This window comes from Hydra vulgaris, chromosome 03, assembly GCF_038396675.1.
Source record: "Hydra vulgaris chromosome 03, alternate assembly HydraT2T_AEP".
NCBI lineage: Eukaryota > Metazoa > Cnidaria > Hydrozoa > Anthoathecata > Hydridae > Hydra > Hydra vulgaris.
The window spans coordinates 14,492,501-14,514,703 of record NC_088922.1 but is presented as its reverse complement, the minus strand read 5'-3'; the positions used below and the strand labels follow the sequence as shown (position 1 = coordinate 14,514,703).

At 28.6% G+C, this 22,203-nt stretch overlaps 1 protein-coding gene across 1 annotated transcript in view; it reads right to left on the bottom strand.

The window, feature by feature from the left end:
* Nucleotides 1–14,798, bottom strand: part of LOC100204604 (aldehyde dehydrogenase, dimeric NADP-preferring) — a 39,296-nt gene extending 24,498 nt beyond the window's left edge. The window contains exons 1-4 of the mRNA XM_065792415.1: nt 14,624–14,798; nt 7,270–7,413; nt 7,050–7,107; nt 27–200 (exon numbers count right to left, since the gene is read on the bottom strand). Coding sequence (XP_065648487.1) covers nt 27–200; nt 7,050–7,107; nt 7,270–7,413; nt 14,624–14,638 — 391 coding nt within the window. The 5' untranslated portion in view covers nt 14,639–14,798. The remainder of the gene's footprint in view (nt 1–26; nt 201–7,049; nt 7,108–7,269; nt 7,414–14,623) is intronic.
* Nucleotides 14,799–22,203: the final 7,405 nt, after the last annotated feature.

Below are 22,203 nucleotides of genomic sequence, written 5' to 3'. Positions count from 1 at the left end.
TAAATAGTATAAAATATTAAACAAACCTGCTGCCAAAGCCCCAGCCAAAGGTGATAGCAACAAATTCACAGGGTAATTCCATGGACTGATAATTAAAACAACACCTTTTGGTTCAGCTCGAATTTCACAATGATTAAGAACATTGAGTAAATCAGGTGAGACTTTTGTTGGGCTCATCCACTCATCCAAATTTTGAAAACCTGTTTATTTAAGTTAAAATTATAACTTTAATCTTTTAGCTTTTTTTAAATTAATCATTTTTTTATACACACTTCAACATCACAGTATTACAGCTATATCACATTTAACAAATTATGATTACACCTTTTCACCCTGCAATATGTATGTATAACTATAAGTCTTTTTTGCTTAAATTGTTTTGTTTTGTATTTAAGAAATCAAGAAGAATAAAAAAACACCAAAGTGTTTTCCATTGCTTGGAGGATTAAAACCTTCATTTTTATTTCTTTCTGTATGCTCCATAAGCTTACAGTATAGAGAAAAACAAAACCTTTTATAAATATAAAAACAACAGTAATTAACTTAAAACTTTTTAGGCAGATACTTTAAACAAGCAAAACTATATTGAATAGGAGGTATAACAATAATAAAAAAAATGAATCCACATAGTTTTTCCAAGAGAAAAATCACAAATAAAAAAATATTAATTTTGTTAATATTTATACAAAAAAAAAAAAATTTCATTTGCAATGACAAAATTTTTCAAAAATAAGTAATTAATAAATAACCACAAGTAAATAACTTTAAAATTTTACTTTAAAAAAAAGTTAATGCTTTAGGTACACGACAAACATGAGGGAGAGCGAGAAGTTCTTGAGATTTCCTCCCTCTCCTTCCCTAGTTAAAACGAGTGCTGCAACAATGATTTTAAAATTTCAGTATGTGCTTACGTTGTTTAGTTTTATCCAAAGATTAGGAGTTGATTTAAAATAGAGTCCCGTTGTAAAAGGCATATTTTTGAATTTATCAGTGAACAGAAGTAATGTTACTTAAGTTACGCTAAGAAAAACTTGAGCGCTTATTAAAATCTTATTTAAGATTTTAATAAACACTCAAGTTGCAAATATGCTATTTGTAAATATTTATTGAAAATTGTTCAGAGTATTTTAAATATTTAGTAACAACATTTTAGTTATTTAAAATTATTAAAGTTTTTTTTTAAGTTATTGCTTTAAACAATTTTTAGTCAGTATTAACAAATAACCTGTATTTGCAAAATTAAAATATTAGTAATTACGCTTATGACTTGTGTTTAATTAGTTATTGTCTATATATAATATATTATATTATACAGACTTGTCAAATACAAAAGTATTTAATAAACATATTTATTTACTATTACTTTAGTTTTTTAATATTAGCAAACCTATTTGATTAACTTTTACCAAAGGTTAATAATTTTCACAGTACTTCAAGGCGCCTTTTAAATAAAAGGTTAACTTAATGATTAAAAAATTTATATATATTTTAAAGTAATTAATTATAATTAAAAAAATTGCATACAATAAGTTAAATATACTATGAATTTTTTTAAACACTTTAAAAATAACTAAATCTTAAAAAACATTTAAGATTAAGTTATTTTTAAAATGTTTAAAAAATTAAGTTATTTTAATTGTTATTTTTATTATTGTTAATGTCAAAAAGAAGATGGAAAAAAGACAAAACTTTCTGAAAAGGTTTTTGTCTTGTTTTTTTATTTTTTCAAAAAGTTCATTTAATCAAAAATTAAATTTGCGCAATTACTTATAAGGACTTAAATTTTTAAATTATTATTAAACTATTACCTATTTTAAACATTTAAATTATTTTAAAAATTATTAACTCTTAATTGGCAAAACTGCTCTACCTTTCGAAAAAACAAATTTTATACATTATATTGGCTTTAAAAAGAGTTTCATTACAAGTTTTTAAATCGAGTTTCATAATAACATTCATTTTTTAAATCTAAAAATTGGTTATTAAGTGAATGACAGTTTTAATATGTTGAATGAGTTACGTCATATAATTAGTTTCTAATTCATTTTATTATCCTGAAGTAAAAATGAACTAGCTAAAATAAATAGAAAATTAGTTATTTACTACTGTATTTGAAAGCAAGACTTTTGTTACTATTTTAAAAATTTTTTTTAATATTTTATTTATCAGTTATTATTATAGCAAAAAAAGAGCAGTATAGGCATTTTTTTCGGGGCATCCATACGCTCCAGCGATAAATTATGGATAAGTACAAACCTTGTGGAAAGTCCAACTGTATGTAATGAGTACCTGCTCTGAAAGTTTAATCATTACTATTGAAATATTAAGCTATCCTTTGAATCAGGAGAAGTGCCAAAAGCGTGGAAAGATTAAAACATAGTTCTAATTTATAAAAATTGCGATAAGCTTGATTCTTCTAACTTCAAACATATTTCTCTTAAGTTCATTATATGTAAAGTTTTAGAAAGGATTAAGAAAAAATCATTTGGCAACTTTTAGATAATAATTCGATTATTAAGAATCAGCATGGTTTTTTACCAGGTAAATCTTGCATTACAAATTTATTTAAAAATTAAAACATTTTAACTCTAGCATTGAATCAAGAATATCCTTCAATACCCTCTTTACTGATTTTTCTAAAGCATTAAAAGTCTTTTTTATTAAATAGAAAGCAAAGAGTTGCTTACATGGCTTAGTGTTCCAAGTGGTGTACTGCAAGGTTTGGTTCTGGGACAAATTTTGTTTTCAATCTATAACAATGATCTTTCAAATAAAGCTGATGACTGATGATTTAAAATAATCAGTGATAACTGTTGTAATGATTTCCGAGATGACATAAATTTTATTTTTATTGGTGCAATGACAGTAGTATGCAATTAAATATAGAAAAATGTAAAATTATGCATGTCAGTAAAAGAACAAAATTTAACAAAAATAAGAAAAAATATTACATTTCTGATTATCAATTGAATATTTCATAATGTGAAAACGACCTTGATGTCTTGATGTTATGTAAAAAAAAGATCTGAAATAAGATTATCATATGTCTGCTTGTGTTTTTAAAGCAAATAGAACTTTAGGTGTTATCTGACAAACCTTTTCATTTTTAAACTATGATATAGTTAAGTTGTTATATGTTTCACTAGTAGACCCTCATTTTGAATATGCTTCTGCTTTTTGGAATCCATTTCTGAAAAAAGATATTATAAGATATATAAGATCTTATTAAAAGAGTAAAACTTAGAGCATAGAGACTAATTCCGGGATACTAGAAGCTACTTTATATAGAAAAATTAATGAACTTTAACAACTATATCAATAAGAAGAAAACAAAGTGATTAAATTATCATTTTTTAAATGTATTTATAATCTTTACCAACCTAATATGGTATCTTTTATAAAGAACTTTCATCTACCAAAAGGACCAGCTATATGCGTCCCTGAATATATCTATAATCAAAGATAAATTTCTGAGAACAGTAGAGACTAAATTAGAAGAAATTGTTTTACCAATTCACGTCACGTTGATTTGACAAGGTTCTAAAAGACATTTTTTCCAAAATTGAGATTATAACTTTATTGGACTATTTGTATCATGGCAAACAAAATAAACTAAAATTTAGCATAAAATAAGCAAACCACCAATATGCCAAAGTTCTATTAGCAGGTTTAGGTTTATAAAAATAAAAATAATAAACTAATATTTTGACAAGGTTTGACAAGGTTTCAACTAACAGGTTAGGGTAAATCCTAACTAGGGTTGGGAATACCGTGATCCTGGGATCCCAAAATCCTGGGAATCCCCGGTTTTTAACAATCCCGAAATGCCGGGATTAAGCATTTAATCCCGGGATTTTTTTTGAAATCATTTTCAGTTGAAAATTTTTTAATTAAATTATTTTTTTCATTCGATTGCATTAAAATTCGAACTTAACAAATTCGAAATTCTTGCAGTTATGTTTTTGAATAATTGGATTAAAGTTGTTATAACAATTGAAATTGGATTGCAATTACATTCTTAAAAATTTTTGGTGCTTAGTCGCATTTATTCAAGTTTCTGACAATTTTTATCTCGAATAGACGTTATCTGTTTGTGACTATTTTAAAATACAAGTTTAAAAAAAAAAAAAAATTGCTGGTTTTTTGAACAGTAAATTTTCTAAAATTCACAGACGAACTTAATAAAGCTATAAAAAAAGCACATTTGCCCAGCATACCAACTCGATGTGAGACGTTATCGATGAAAATTCAAAAGGTAATGGTGTTGTTTGAAAATGGAGGAACACGTGGTGATTTTTTGCAAAGAGCGTATGATTTTTCAATGACTATTAAGCCTACCAGTGTGGAATCAGAACGTGCTTTTTCTGCGGCCGGACTTTTTGCAACAAAAATAAGAAGTCGTCTGGGGGATGAAACTTTAGATGTGATCTGCTCCCTCAAAACGTATTTTAAGAATAATCAAAAATAATTGCATACGTATATTATATCTACAAAAACAATGTCTTTATAATTTAATAATTAAGTATGTATAATATTAAAAAACCAAAGAACTTCCTTGAAATTTGTAAGTTTTTTCTAAACATACTTTAAATGTCTTATGAATTTCCTTAAAATTTTTCTAAAATAACATGTTAAAATCTTTCAAAAACAGGTATTTCAAAATCCCGGGATCCCGGGAATAGGTAAATGTAATCCCGAAAACCCGGGATTTTAAATATAGCACGGGATTACAAACCCTAATCCTAACTGCAGACTCTTCTAAATTTTTTTCAGTTAAATATTATGATAGAGAATTTTATGCTTATCAAAAATCATCAATGGTCTCAATATCAATGTATAGTGTTCTAGTTTGAGGTTGATGTATTAAAAAATCTTTTTTATAATGCTACATTAGACAACAAAAAGTACTGGTTTCTACATTGAAATTGAATTAAAAACAAAAGAAAATGGCTTTTTTAAGGTAAAACTCTTTTTTAAAATTTAATGATAATTCAGTCTTCTCACAAACTGTTAGTCAATGTAGGTACATTTTGCAGTGCATATCCCTAACTGTCAGTCATTGTAAAGACATTCACTGGGTCTAGCCCCCAACAGTCAGTCTTGCATTTTCACTACCCATTGCTTATCTCTATGGTCAGTTAATGAATGTATAATTTTGAATAAAATTGATGAACAATATAATATAATTTTAATTTACTACATCATATACATTAGTAGTATTCAAAAATTAAACAATTTTTAATATAATGTTTATCAGCAATGTTAAAAACCAGGCTGTGTTATTACTAAAAAAATGATTTTTTAAAATGATTTAAAAAACTTTTAAAAGTACTGTAAATTAAGATAGTAATGTTGGAAATAAAACTATTTTTATGAGAGAAAGCAAAGTGTGATTAACTTGGCAGCATATTATACAACAACCAAATAACAATACTAAGCATTATGGACTAAATCAATGGTGGACAAGGCCAGCAAAGTACTTTTCTAGTGCCTTTTACAAGATATTGAATGTTATTGCAGAGGGAAAACAACATGAGAAACTTAGTTACTTGGTCTGACTGCTGCATTTTTCAAAATCAAAACAGTATAATATCAAATAGTGTGTTACATTTTAAAAAAGAGATTCCTTGCATTAACTTAAACACTATAAAATACTTACTTCCTCCTCATTAATAAGTGGATCATGTGCATAATCAAATTGAAAATCTTTTAAAGATAGCTGATTTATATAGTCCACTTGGATTAATAGGATCCTCAAAAAAGTTAACAGAAAAAAGTTATTTAAATAAATCCACAAGACTTCAAGGACTATTGTTTAACAGCAAAGCTATTTATATATATATATATATATATATATATATATATATATATATATATATATATATATATATATATATATATATATATATATATATATATATATATATATATATATATATATATATATAAGAGTACAAGTCATAGATTAATTTCAATCATGGATAGATAATTTTATATGTTAAATTTAATGGAAAAACCTATTTAAAAAAATATCAGCACTAGCCCATCAACTTCTAGAGTTTTGAATGTTAAACCAAAGACTTGCACAATATAAGGCTGTATTTCCTTTTGTATCGCTCCAGGACCAAAATTATTAACCAGTGATTCTTCACCAATAAAATGACAGGATGTGATGAAAAGCTTTTAACTTTTAAGCCATAATGAAATGGTTATTAATATAACGGTAGAATCTTGTTAGATAATATGGTAATTACCATTTATTATACTTATATTTCAGTTACAAAATTTAAAAGAAGTTAACTATCTCAATCACAAAATTTCAAAAAAGCTAAAATGTTTATAACTACCATTATAAGCGCAGGTAGAACCTTGCCATAGTGAAGATATGACTACTTCACTATTTATTTTTTAATAACAAGTGAAACATTTTTTAGTTACAAATAATGATACTAAAGGCAAATCCTTATCTTTGGTTATCATGGGTGAAAAATATTATCAATTGATACAAATAAATTTTTATGGTACAAAAATAACAATTTTTGACATTGATTTACTCAAAATTACTCACAGATCGTTTAGAACCTTGTCAAACCAACTCAACAAATTATAAAGAAATATTGTGACTTGAAATGTTGAACTGTAGTTTTTGAACTTGCTGCAAAAGTGGTTTACTACTCTTTGAGCTTGCTGCAGCAAATAAATAAACAAATTGTGACAACCAAAACAAAAAAAATACAACCAAAATTTTCATTAAGTTATTGCAAGTTATTTTGCAATTTATTTATGCAAGTAAAAGAGTGTCAGAAAGAAATTCGAAAAGAACAAAATTGTGGTAGCAAACAAGCGGAAGATGTGAGAGTATTCAGCCTACACATTTGCTTAAACAAATCATTGTGCAACCAGGTAGAGGCATTTAGGTGCACAAAGAGTAAATATTAAAATTGAAATGTTGTTTTATTATAAATGATTTACATCAAAAACAAAAACCTAATTTTTTTTTGGTACAAGAAAAAAGTTCTATTTAACTTTTAAAATCCAAACAAACTTACAATGTCCAATTTCTTTTCGCACTTGAAGTAATTCCATGACATTGGATTCCAGCTTACACTAAAAGAAATTACAACCTTGCTAATACCCATAAAAACCTTATAAAAAAAAAATTCATAAGCAATGAATAAACACAGATAATGCTTAAGAATTTCCAATGATATTATATAATTAAGATAATGTTATATATTTAGAATGATCCTATTGTTTTTTAATTTTTACTTTGTGAAGATCTTTATATAAAGCTTCCAATATTAACTCTTCATTTTCATCAAGTAAGTCATTAAGGCGTTGAAGTTGGTGCAGTCGAGATTCAATACCTTGCATAACTCCACTTTTATAGTTTTGACGAAGTTCATTTACTACCTAAAAATAATATTTTACTGAAATTAAGATTTTTAAAAACAATTATAATTAACACTTGTTCATTGCAACAATATTTTTTTATACAAATCCAATCCAACAAGGTTAACAACTATTTAAATAGAAAGTTGCAAAAACAAAAAAATTTAAACAGCAAGAATGTATTTAACAGAAGTCTAAGCTTATATCAGTCGATTTATGTACACTTTGCATAAAAATAGAGAAGTAAAAAAAACTTAAATATAAAAAACACTATTTATCAAGTATGATATAAAATGTAACAAAAGTAACAAATTAGTCATTAAAGTTGTTATTTTTGCTGTTTTTTAAAAATGATAAAATTTAAATGTAATTAATGTTCAGTAATTAATGTAATGGTTTTAAAATTTAGGTAAGGTTTAACAGTTTAAAAATTAAAAAATGTAAAGTAACAAAAATTGTAAGACTTTTTTATCATTGTAAGAGACTTCTTTTGCTAAAAAAGACAAAATCTATCATTGTTCACTTTCCCATAAATTTATAGAATGCTGTACCATTGTTTACCTTTGTATCAATTTGGTTTTTGTTAAAGTCTGATTTTTATTTTAATTACTAAAATATAACACCAATTTTAAAAAAGACAGCAAAATTGATACTTCAAAAATGCAATATATACATAGGCCGCAGAACTAAAAGGTCAACACAACAATATTCAATATGCAGTGATGACGATTCTCAAATACCAAGATTGAAAGAGACCTTGGTGTAAAGGTCTCAGACAACTTAAAATTTGAAAGTCAAAACATTAGCCTCAAGAGCCAATCAAGTACTTGGTAGGTTAAAAAAAGCATTCTACGGTATTTTAAACATTTAATAACTATTAAAATTTAAATTATTAAAATATAGTTATTAAATGTTTATAATACTTTAAACAATTTTCAATAAATGTTTACAACTAAGAAAGTATTTGCAACTTTAACATTTATTAAAATGTTAAATAAAATAGTTTTTTCTGAGCAAACTAAAGAAGCATATGCTTATGTCCACCTTTTTTTTAAATCGAATCAAACAGATAATTCATAGTCAAAATGATTATTACATTCTGAATATGAATATGAAGCAGATATAAACAATCTACCTCTATTTATATAAAAAACTAAAAAGTTTTTTACCTAAGATAATTTTAAAGAAACAGTTCTTGCAGTAATAGGAGTTATGGAGGAATTTAGACATATGGAGTAAGTTGTAACTAAAAGATGAGAAATGATTATAAAACATACTGGTCACTTGCACTCAAAATTTAGCATAATAAACTTGTTAAACTCTTTCAATCAATAGACAAATCAAGTTTTTGTCCAGAAGTAATAAATGAGGGGAGATAAGAAAGGAAGGGAGGGGGAAATAAATAAGGGTATTAATAAACAGGAGAATAGAATTTTTTATTTTTTTCCGCGAGTTTATATTTTCTAATTTTAAAGACCCAAACCAGTCTTAAAAATTAGAATATAATAACTAAAAATTTTTTTCAGTTATGAAATAGACAAACAGGGGAAGGGGTCTTAATAAGCTCAGGTTGGGTGAGAAAACTTTCAGAAAATTAACAAACATCAACTTCCATGTCAAGCACTTACGAGCAGTGCAGGAAAAAAGGGGCCCCAAAATCGAATTGTAATACTTAAATTTTTTATTTTTGGAAAGTGAATACATTTTTGTTAGAAAGTAAAAAAAAACAATTTACCATTTTATTTTCATTTAATTTTTTTTTTAATACTTTTGTGATTAAAAATTATAAGTATATTCAAAGATGGAAGTCTAATAAATAACATTTTAAAATAATTTGTTTATTAGTATGAATAATAACTTTAACAAATAATCAACTCTTTATTATTTTTATTGACTTTATTTAACATTTGACATTTTTTTAATTACACTTTTTTATTAAAATTTCAACTGAGGCCTTCTAAAATATTATGTTCTAGAAGACCTTAGCTCAACATATCAAACAAAGAAAATTACTATAATTAAGGCTGTTTTTCCAACTAACTACTGTTTACAGTAGTTAGTTGGAAAACATTTTTTACAAAACTTCATTGCAAGATTTAATTATCAATCTGGAAAAAACAAATTTATAAACTAAGCATAGTTTATAAATTTATTTTTTTGTCATTTGTGCGTTTTAAAATGTGATTTAAAATAAAATAGATGAGTTCATATTAAGAAAAATTTTGCAAGCTTTTAAGTAAAAAAACTAAGTAATCGAAGAAAGTATTCGTAAAAATTCAACACATATTCCTTTTAAGTCTTTTAAACTGTACTCACTTTATGTAACTTTGCATGTTTTTAAGTAATGTAAATAAACACACTGCAAAGAAAGTAATCATAAATTTTTTTACATTCATTTTCCAATTTATTTTTAACAAACGTTCGCTTAGCTTTGTAAGCTATTTTATTTAATTTTAATCATAAAAAGTAGTGCTTGTCAACAGTAACAATTAAATTGTGTTCTTTTTCAGAAATTTCTAATAGATATGGAAAGAAGCTATAAAAGTGAAGCTTCAAAAAGTAAGAAAAAAGCAATAATAGAAGAAAAAATAAAGAAACATCAAAAACTTGATGTTTCTTTATGTTTCTTTATGAATTTTATGCTTAGTCACCAACTTCAGCTACTCTTGCAAACTCGAGCATAAGTGAAGAAACAAATATATTTGATGTTTTAGAGGATTTAAATAATGAAACTCAAACTTTAAACAAACAATTGAAACTCGATAAGGAGAAGGTCTGTTTTCTTATTGATTTGTTATGGAATAAGAAAAGTGATCCAGGACTTGGGGATACCCTTTCAGCTGAGGATATACAATTTTGGATAAAGAACAGTCTGTTAAAATGTCAAAATGCAGATTATGGTTAAACATTTATTAGTTAATGGCTCATATATTCCCCAGCATTGGGTTGTGTATTCTGTTTTGTCTGCAAGCATTTTGAATACTCAAAATTTGCTTTAGCTTTAACAGGATATAAAGATTGGAAAAATTCAGGGCCATGAGAACTCACTGGACTACAGAAAAGCTTCTTTAGCATACAGGAAAAAAAAAGGTTTTTTTATATGAACAACTTCTGAACAAAATTTAAAAATAAATAAAAAACTACAGGAGAGAGATTCTAATAAAAGTTACAGCTTTAATTTGCACATTGATTAAAAGAAACTTAACTTTTAGAGGTTCAAATAAAAAATTTGGGTCTGAAAGCAAAAGCTATTTTATTGGTCTGCATGAGCTGATTACACAGTTTGATCATTTATTGGCCAAACAATTACAAAAATATAGTGACAGCAGTTCTGGAAAAACAAACTACCTCTCAAAGTATTCATGTGATGAATTAATCATACTGATGGCAAAAAAAGTTTTGCAATCAATCAGTGATGATGTTTTAAATTCTAAGCACTATTTATTATCAGTTGATTCAACACCTGATATGAGTCAAAAAGATCAACTATGTGTGATCTTAAGGTACATTAATCAAATTCTAATAAGCATATTGAAAGGTTCAACTCTATCCATATCGATAATTACACAAGGGAAAACTAAGCAAATGCAACCGTGGACTTTAAAATTGAACCTGGAAATCAGCAACTGCAGAAGCCAGTCTTATGATAACTCAAGCAATATGATTGGCATGAATTGGTATAAAGGTATGAAAACTAGAACTTTGGAGTTAAATAAGCTGGCAAAATTCTTCCCACATTTAGGTCATTCTCTTAACTCTTTCAATCCCAGACAAAAAACAGTAAAATAATTGTAAGTGAAATGTTCTCATCGATGTAAAAGCTATAAAATAAAAAATACTTGTCAGAATTTCACAAATGAGACCTTGTTTTGTTTGTCTGAAAAACGGCTGCCAAACTATCTTTTTTCAATTTAACTCTTTCTTAACTCTAGTTATGTGATCAAATGCCGTTTTTAGAGTGGTCACATTCACTAAAAAATGTCATGGTCCACTTAGCAGGTCACATGGAGCATTTTCTAAACTGCTGTAGATTGCTGTATCAGTAGAATTAATTTTTTTTTTTTTGTATTTTTTAAGAACTGTACAATTTTTTCTTGGCTTCTACAAAGTTATATAGTATTTTGGAACAGTTTGTAAGAAGCTTTTTGAAATCACAATTAAATAATTGGTGAAGTGATCTAAGTCAGCAGACTTAGTCAAAGCCATTCACCAGAACTACAATAAATTGATGGAAACATTGCTCACAATTAATGAGAGTGAAATTTTTAAATGAAAGCAAGAGCTGCAACTGGAAATTTATTATCAATATTATTTTATCAATATTTATTATATTGAAAACTTTTGAATTTGCCTTACAAACAACAATATGTTGTTGTAGCTCGATTTTAATCAAATTTTACAATGAATGAATGTTGTTTCCAAATCATTGCAAAGTGCAATAATTACTATGGAATAGTAATTATTTCACTTTGAACTTTATTCATCTTTCGGTGATTATCTTCTTGGATTAGTTAACAATTTGAAATAATAGAACAAGATGCAAAATTACTGTTACCAGACATAGATTATTTACAAAAGAGTTGCCATAATAAGAAAGCTTTTAGGTGAAAACCGATTAGAAGAGCTTCAATAGTCCATGTACAGAGTTTAAAAACAGTTTTTGTAAAACATCAATAATCTTTCTTCAAATTTGAAAGAAAAAGCTAAATGCTATCAGGAATTAATAAAATGACAAATTTGTGTTTTTATTAGAAACAAGATTCAATAAAGATAAGCTGAAGGTTTGTGTTAATTGTCTGGCAAAAGACTACACAGAAGACATTGATAAAAATTCATATGTAGAAATCAAACATCTACACCATAATTAAAACTTAGAAAAAATAATTTGCGATCTATTATGTCACAAAAAACTTTAAATAATTTTGCATTTTCATCAAGTAACACAAACAAAATGAAGCTAATTAATTTAGATTCATTGATTAACAATTTTGTTGATGAAAAATACAGAAAAAAGATTATGTAGATTTTAAACAAAATTTTTAAAAACTTGATTTTTATTCAGATTTACTCTCGATAAGGCTGCAAGCAACCACTTTTAAGTTGAAATTGCTAGGAAAAAAAAGGATAGAGTTAAAGAGCGATGAAACTGTTGACAGAATGAGTTTTGGTTGATGATAGATTGCTTGAGCAGATTGCTAGAGATGATAGATTGCTTGAGCAGTGACCACGATAGCATTTGCAGAAATGAGAAAGAGGTGCAACTTTATGACCATGGGAGAGAGGCTCCATCTTGGCAAATAAAGAAAGTCCAACTACGTTTAAAATGGGTTTTAAGACATTGTCTAGAAGAGAAATAGCATCATTAGAAGAACCATACATACAGGGACGAATAAGAGATTTGCAGAGGTAGAAAATGGAATCAGGAGTAAAAAAATGTTGAGCATGATAAAGACAGGCAACCTTAGCGGTTTTAAATTTAGCGACCAATTGTATATGTAGTTTCCATGAAAAGTCAGTAGTAAATGATAATCTAAGAAGACATAAGGACTTAGTAAGAGGGTTGCCATTCATCAATATAAGAATTCCAACAGTATTGCAATAGTTGTTCGCAGTAAATAACTTGATTTTATTGGAGTTAAATTTAACAAGCCACTGCAAGCACCAATCTGTTACAGAAGTGAGATCAAATTCAAGACCAGCTGCCTGTTTTAAGCGATTAAAAAGAGAAGATTTTCTATTGAAACAGGAGTATAAAGTTGAGTCATCAACAGAAAGAGCCACTTTAGATGTGTGGTTGTCAGGAAGATCATTTGTGTACCTTAAGGTACCCTGGAAATAAAGAAGTTTGCTGGTCTTCTAGGATAACTTTAATAAAGCGGTTAGAAATAATCAATTTGATAATCTCAAAAACATTTCCATATACACTATAAGAAGTAAGCTTATGGAGAAGACTAGCTAAACTTTGTCAAAAGCTTTAGCTCTAGTCACGCCGCCTCCATTTAATGTACGATAAAGTCACAGCAGTTAGCATGTCAGCCGTAGAGTGAAAGGATCCAAAACTGTATCAATAGCCTGACAGTAAATTATTTGACTTAAGATGGGATGAAATTTGTTGATCAAAGACTCAAAGACCTTGCTAATAATAGATAGAAAACTCGGACAATAGTTGGAGGGGTAAGAAAGTTCTCCAGAATTTTAAAAAATTGAAGTTAAGCTATTTGCACATATTTTGCAACACTCCTAGCACATGTGATTATCTGAACACAATATAATTCAAGCTTATTTTATAAAGTCTTAAAAAAATAAGCTTCAATTGTGAATAACATACAAATATGATTTAACCAAGAAATATAACTTTTTTTTTTGCTGCTGCTGCTGCTGTAAATAAATGGAGCATATTAGCTCAGATTTTTTTTTGAAAATGTTGAACTGGAAATGCCTGTTCTAAAAGTATACTGGACATTAGTAAATAGAAAATTTCAGTTTGATTCATCTTTTTATTACTTACTGTAATATTGGATTTAAATATTTTTGATTTAAAATACAACCACAAGTTAAAAGATATGAAGGACTCTTGCAAGTAAAAAAATGGCGAACAAGTATTTCAGGCCCCCACTTTTGTAAGATTGTAAAAAAGTCTTATACGAAAAGAATATTGTTGAAAACCATACTCTAACCATGACAATCATGGTTAGGCTCAAGGTTTGGCTTAGGCTTTGGTTAGGGTATGGTTTTCAATGAAATAAACTTTATTGTTGGGTATTTGACTTTTTTTTTTTATGATGTACATCATGGATGACATGAACATTATTGCTCATAAGCATAAGAAAATCATGTCAGTTTGTCATAAATAATATATATAAAGTTAAATTACAAACAAAACAAAAACATCATTAAAGTTACCATGAAACCAAAATATTAATAACTTATTATTAATGATTTAGAATAACTTAACATTTTATTGTTGCTTTTATATAAATAAATAATAATTTTAAAATTTAAAAGTTTACTATAAATTAAAAAGTGAATAATAAATATTATTATTTTATCGCCTTAGTTTTATATATTGTGTATTATTTTTTTGGGTGTAATTTACCAGAAAAAAACCAGTTTGCAGAGGTTTTTTTCTGACAACAAAAATTGTAATGACAAAAAAAAAGTAAATGTTTTTGCTGTTGTTATGTAAACAGTGAGTGGGTGTAAACGTTAAAATCTATAAAATTTGACTTACTTTAGATAAATCCATTGCCAATAAATGTTGTTGTATAACTTAAGCTATTAACAAAAAAAAAGTTAAAGTTTATTGTATAAACATAATACAGACTTCAAAATACGTTTTTTCTGAACATGAACGGCGAAATCATAACGGCAGTGTCAGCCAGGGCCCGAGCACTTTTTTGCTCTTTAAACTATGCCGTATAGTTTTGAGTTTATTTTAATGAACTTTTTATAATAATCAGAGTTGTTAGTCCTTGGCTTTAGTCTTGGCCTCGGCCTTGCCTTAAGGGCAAAAATTAAGGCCTTGGCCTTGAAACTGTGTGTCTTGGCCTTCATATATATCTAAAAGTATATTTTCTTATTGACTTCGTTGAATTTTGCGCATAACCTTGGTTTATTTTTACTACATGTGGTTTTATTGTCACAGCAATTGTTCCATACAGTTTTGTTAATAATTGGCCTAAAGAAAAAATTTAGGTCTTTGGACTTGAAAGTGTTTGTGTAGCCCTTGAAACTATTATTCTTGGCCTTGAACTTAAAACTCTTGGTCTTGCTCTTGGCCTTGTAACATTTGGCCTTGGCCATGCTACTTATGGCCTTGTTAACAACTCTAATAGTAAGTAATAATAATATTTATAATAATATTGATAATAAGAATGATCAAGAAACTATTCTTGATTTGTAGACTTATATAACAATGGCTCATATAAAAGAAATTTGTGGTTCTTTGACAGCCATATATGTCAACGGGCTGTCCCGTAGTTGCGGCGCCCCTCTTCCTCCAGGATCAGTTGCATATAAAAACGTTTCGTGCTGCCACTAATACTTTAATACTCACACCGCCTACCAATCTACAATAAAGATATATATATATAAATTCAAGCGGTCAATTTTTTTTGTGTCATCGATGTACGTTGGTAGGTTTTAATTAACTTGAACTTGCTGAAACTATGTTCATTGCTGGCCACTGTCATTGAAATTGCCAGCAATAATTGTGCTCTTGTAACACTTTATAACCCTCTTTAATTTTACCCTTTGGTGGTAGTTTTTCAGGTCAAATAGGAATCCCTACTTTGACTCGTATTTCGAGAACTTTCTAAAGATGATTCAATTGTGTCAGTTAGGGGCAAAAAACATCATTTTTTAAAGACTTGGTTGTGCTAGGGAACTAACGCTTAATTGATGCATAAAAAATTGTATAAATTCTTTTAACAACTCCAAACAGCAATATAAACTTCACCAATGATGTTTTTCTCCATCTTCAATTTGCATAAATGCTCCATCAAAATTTACTAACTATTTGGATAAGACCAAAGAAGTTCCCATTATTTTCGGCGTACAGCTTTTATGAGCTTTCACGGAATCCAATGTTATGTCCCCCAAGTTTTTTTCTTAAGAATACTTCTCCACCATTCTGTTTCGTTGTAAATTTGTTGGATAAGATCTTGATAAAAAACTTGCTCATTTTTATCCTGATTGTTGTTTCAATCCATTTCTCAAAACAACTGAAATGAGAAGGAGATATATTTTTTAATCTTGCTCAGTGAACTTTTTTCCGTTGTTGAAACCTATATTTTTCCCAAAATATGATTTTGAAGTTGTGTCAAATTAATGACAAGGAAGACAATAAGCTAAATCAGTTTCTGGAGTGTATATAAGCCATCTCCTCTTACTTGTTCATTATTTCTTGCTATCCTGTATCAAAATTCATTTGAGAAATGGCGTTTTTCGGTTTTAGGATAGACTTTATTGCTCTTCAGGAAATGTACTGGATTCATTTTGATGATGCAGTCTCTTTTATTTACATCTTGCTGTTCCGGCCGATTTGGACGGGTCATTAGATAAGAATCTGCAAGTGTCACTTTTGTGCCAAAAATCAGTTGTAATTGTAAAACTAACATCTGTTTCAACTATAACACAGGTCAACAAAAAAAAAAAAATTTTCTGGTGCCGAATAAACAATTTGTTTTTTGTATAGCATTTCTCATTTTGATTTCAAATATGTAACTCTTTTTTTACCATCAGGTCAAGTTGTAAAGATATTTAGGTTCAAATCTTAAGTATTTAGGGTAAAGTCCCTAATATTGTCGAAAAAAAAGTTATTCAAAAGTATGTCAACCTGGGTCTCAAAAGAAGCGTATTTTCATAGAGATTTTAGAAAACATAAATATTTTTCCTTAAAATTTATTGACAAAAAAATTATGTGAAAAAATGCTAAAGACTCTTAAAAAAAAGTCAACAGAATGTTATTCACCAAAAATACACAAAATACTTATTTTTATTACAAATGAATAACATTTTTAAAATCTCTATGAAAATACGCTTCTTTTGAGACCCAGGTTGACATACTTTTGAATAACTTTTTTTTCGACAATATTAGGGACTTTACCTTAAATACTTAAGATTTGAACCTAAATATCTTTACAACTTGACCTGATGGTAAAAAAGTAGTTGTATATTTGAAATCAAAATGAGAAATGCTATACAAAAAACAAATTGTTTGCTCGGCACCAGAAAAAAAATTTTTTTTGTTGACCTGTGTAATAGGCTTTAAGTATATTAAATTACATTTTTCTTCGATGCTTTCTGAAAGTTTTTAGCTACAAATGTTCAAAGATGAACATATGGAAAAACTAGCTAAAGAAGTTGAACTACACCACAGAGGGTTACTCACATTATCTTTCCTTGGTTAGATTAAGACAGAGTAGAGGTCTCAATATATGTTCACACAAAATCTTTGATTCGCAAATTTGTAAAGAATTTTGAGAATAAAAAGTATGTATTAGCATTAGCACTTTACGTAAAACAGCTTCATGGGCTGCTTAAGTGTCTTTAGCTATTTTTTTCTCTGAGAACCTGACAGTTTTGTTACTATTTTTAATAAAAAAAGTATTCAAATTAACTAATAGAGTATAACTTTTTTTTTGTTTCTGGAAACATAAGCTCTTCATAATTTAAGTTTTTAAATTCATAATTAAAGTGACTCTTGATTACAGTTTGCAACCTTTTTTGTTACAACATTTTTATTAACTTACATTCTTGTCGGTTTATTTGTTTTATTATTTGCGCAAAACAAACAGCGTTCAGCTTTAATAGAGGTCATCCATAAATGATGTCAGTATTTTTTCTCAATTTTTCGACTCCCCCTCCCCCCTTTGTCAAACTGTCAATTTTTGGCCAACCCCCCGTTATATATGATGTCAGTTTTTGTGTACTCCCCAAAAAAAACAAAAAAAATGCTTAAAAACCATTGATTTTTTTCTGACTAAATTATACATTTATATAATAGTAGATTTCATCAAATTATATTATATAATAGTTGATATCTTATTAAATAATCAACTAAGCAAATAGTATTATATATCTTTGATATAATCTTCCCATGGGTTGTTGAAGTGATCATCAATTGAAACAATAGGTAGTGAACGCTCTCTGCGCTCAAAAAGGATATCGTATTCTTGAGGTACAATCAAATTCGTTGCGTTAACTTCATTTTCATCCAACCATTCAGCAGTTTCCGAACTCTTCTGCAAGGCGATGACTGCCAAAAATTCTGTCTGACATTTGGCAGCGATACGCACAGGTTGGACCCTTTTGATAAGAGGGAGTGTTATAGCAGAAGAATGGATAGAAACGTGCTTTTTCAACATAGCTTGAGAGGCAAAGTAGATATTGCACTTTTTACAGATTCTATCAGCTAGGCTAGACTGAATTGATGGACAAAACGCATCATACGGCAAAATTGGAAATCCTTTGGCAGTACGAGGAAGAATACTTTCAATGTTTGATGCGATGAGCATAAAGACGGATGATGGAAACAATTCTTTTGCTCTTTCTGAGACATCTACTGCTTTGAGCCCATCTTTCGGGACAGGGACAGGTGGCGGAAGAAATCTTGCTCTAATTAGAATAAAGTAAGAACTTCTAATAGTCCGACAACAAGAACAATTTTCACATTTCACAATTTGAGTAAAATATTGACTTGTGCGAAAATGATCGGCAATCCAACGTTGATCTTGTAATAAAAGGCTCATTGACTCTAGCTCTGATTTGTCTGGATCAATATTATATTAAATTATATTAATATTTTTAAAAATTAACTTTTGTCAATGTAATTACCTTGAGAATCAAGATGAGTTGCGTAATGTTCGTGCGGAAGAATCACCCCAGATAATTCTTTACTTAGAGGTGCCATTTGTCGCTTAGCTCTGTTGAATGCACTGCAGCCTGGAGCGTTCGTCATGATGAAAAGAGCGTCAAGGTTATTTTTCAAGAAATGGTGAATCCCGATTTCAATTACTTTCTGGTATCTGGGATTTTAGTCGGGTCCTCCATCGACGCTAAACACAACGATAGGCTTAACCATATTAGTTAGAGGATCTCTAGTAATAGAGTCAAATTCTTTGATATCCAAGAGCCTCTGAAAGTCTAATCCATGAGCGAAGGCGGGCGAGGATGCGTGTTTTCCTGATCGAACAGCAATGTAGGTAGGTCCAGAATAAGAAAAAGCATCTGTTTTTCCGAGACCATCTTTTTTAATCGTAATTCCAGCGTATGCAGATGGTAAAAGCTTGTGTTTAGCAGCCACAACCCAGTCGTGGTCCGGGAGAGTTACCTGGTACTCCAAATGCATCAACAACGGCACCTTTTTTTTGGCTGCTGTGATTTCGATTGGCACTCTAGCCTTGTTGTCTTGGCTAACGAAACACACTTCATCGGGCCCTAAACTAGAACAAACTTCTTCCACATATTTTATAGTTGAACTGCAAAAGATTCTGTCAACGTGTTTTAAATGAGATTCATTCTGCGGACTGATCAATCTAACAGGCACTGTTTTGACGTGCCTTTTGCCTTCAAATGTTCCGTAACTTCTCGGAAGTAGACGAGTATAGAAAGCGCTCTTGCTGATTGCAAATCCAATTTTGTTCATCTCGGATGTCAATTTGTCGAGAGTTTTAATGCTCCAAATAATAAAGAAATATATTTGGATTTAATTAACTTTTTTACAGAAAACGAGATTTATTTCGTAAATGATAGTCAAATCTTGAAATTAGTTGTTAACATTTCAAGATTTCAAGTACTAATTAAGAATAAAGTTCTAACAAATACAATATTAACAAACATAGCTAAGCTATCATTACCTGAAGAACCTCTGACCGACGTTTTTCATCAGCGGACAAACCATGGAGAGCAATATCCTTAATCGCCTTCAAAAGAAGAGGTTGATCTACTTCTAATGACGGTCACAAGCTTTCTTTCTGATTTTTAGTTTTTATTTGACTTCTGGATGCTCCAAGCAGATTTCCTCCATTCTAGTTTTTTTCAGTTCTATAGTTTTCTTCTGTTGAGCTTGATCATACTTTTTTTTGGCCAGTTCTTTACATAGATGAGCTAGTTTCTTCTTTTTCTTTTTCAAATCATCCTCTTCAACTTTAGCAATGAAACCACTTCTCTTTCTAGTCTTCAGTCCAGCAACTTCACAATTTAAAGCTGCAATCTCAGAATTGAGTCGATCTTGAGCCACTGTTCTTGCATTTTTTTGATTTTTCGAGGTCAACAAAGTTAATGCACTTTGTTGATCATCAATAATAGATTGCTCATCGGTGGGCTCAACAAACTGTGAGGAATTTTGTCAAATTCAAGTGGAGTATACGTGGGGGCAGACTGTTTTGGAGTATTGGCCCAAAACGATAATTGCTTGCTCTTGAACTTCATTGCCTTTTCATTAAATACATTGATTAAATACATTACTCTTGATTCAAGATCCTTATGCCCCAGTTTCTCTTCTTTTAATGAATTCCATTTACTATGAACTTCTTTCCGGATATTAGCCTTTTTTTTATTGGGATGAGCAGTTTCATACGAGACCATCAATAAGTTAAGTAATGCGGTTTTATCCATATTTTAATATTGATTTATTAGTATTGTTTACATCCGAATCAGAATAATGATTTTGCTCATCATTAGTGCAAGCTTTTTAAAAGAGTTTCTTCAACCCGCTTGGGAGAAATTAGCGTTTCGAATTTTCAATAGACTTTATGTGTTTGCATTGCATCACGATTTACAATCAACTTGAGAGCAATTAGAGTTTTGTATTTGAAATAACGACAATTCAATTTCAAAAAATGACAAATTTATGATTTTACTTTTATGAGTTTACTTTGAATGATTTTATAATCCGCTAGGGAGCGAATAACGATTGTGAATTTTATATACAAAGAGTTAATATTTCTAACATAATTTGATTCGCAATCAAATGGTAATATATTTATAAAACGATAGTAATTTTTATTTTACGTTAGTAGTTGTTATTTATTTAATGTCTCTGGGAAACTTATTATATTAATTTATAATATTATACTATAATTAATTAATAAAATATAATATCTAATTCCCCGCATTTAATATTAATTTCCCCACAAATAAAATATCATTTCTATACCATTTAGTAGATGTAAATACCGTTAAAATCTGCTCATTAAAACTAAAAAAATGATTTAAATTGACATCATTTTGGCCTCAACACCCCCCTCCCCATTGTCAATTAGTGTCAAACTTTCCTGCACTCCTTCCCCCTCCCCCCCCCCCCCTATATTTACTGACATCATTTATGGATGACCCCATAATAAAATTACTTAAAAAAGTAATTAAAACAAATTAAAAACTTTAGTTTAAATAAAAGAATTCGTTAAAAAAAAACATTAAAAACTTTTAAAAGCAACAACTTTTAAATGGACTAAAAAAGTAAATAAATACATAATATTTTAAAGAAATTTTTAAAAAGCAACATTTTTGAAATGAACTAAAAAGTAAAAATTAATCTTGGGACCTAAAGATTTTGTGTAAGTACACAGCCTGAAATATCCATTAAAGTCAATGACTAAAAATGTTGAGCGCCTTAGGTTTTAAATAGAAAAGATATAAAGCGCCCCGCAATGAGGCAGATTAGGTCAAAAAGGGCATAAAGTCACCAAAATAAAGTTTAAGTTTTATCAATTCAAGACTTGAAGTATCAAAGTAAACTACTTTTTGGTGAAAAATCAAAATTAAAAAATTCTTCATCAAATATCAAAATATATATTTTAACATAAAATATGTAAAAAATTATAAAATTGACCATAAATGACCATAAAATTTTTAAAATGTATGGTATCTTTACCGTTAATTTAACCTTATTCGTAATCAATTTTAAAATCTCTAATAACGGTTATGTTAAACTACTTTATCCTTAGCAAGGGCGGATCTAGACCATCTCGTAAGGAGGGAGGGGGGGGGATGATTTTCAGATTTAATGATTTGTAAGCAAGCAATTACACAATTTTAAATTTGCACCACATAATTTTTTTAAAATTGTAATTTTATTCAGACTGCCTAACTATATTACTTCCGTTTTCAAACAACTTGCTGTGTTTAATATAAAAACTTAAAAAAATAAAAATTTCAAAACTTTATAAGGAGGAGGGGGAGGGGGCAATCTTATATTTATGGAACAATTTATTTTTAATGACTTACAATTAAAATATGTAATTTTATATGCACAATTATGAACTTATGTGCAAGCTTATTAAAAGTTCCACGTTTTCCAAATTCGAT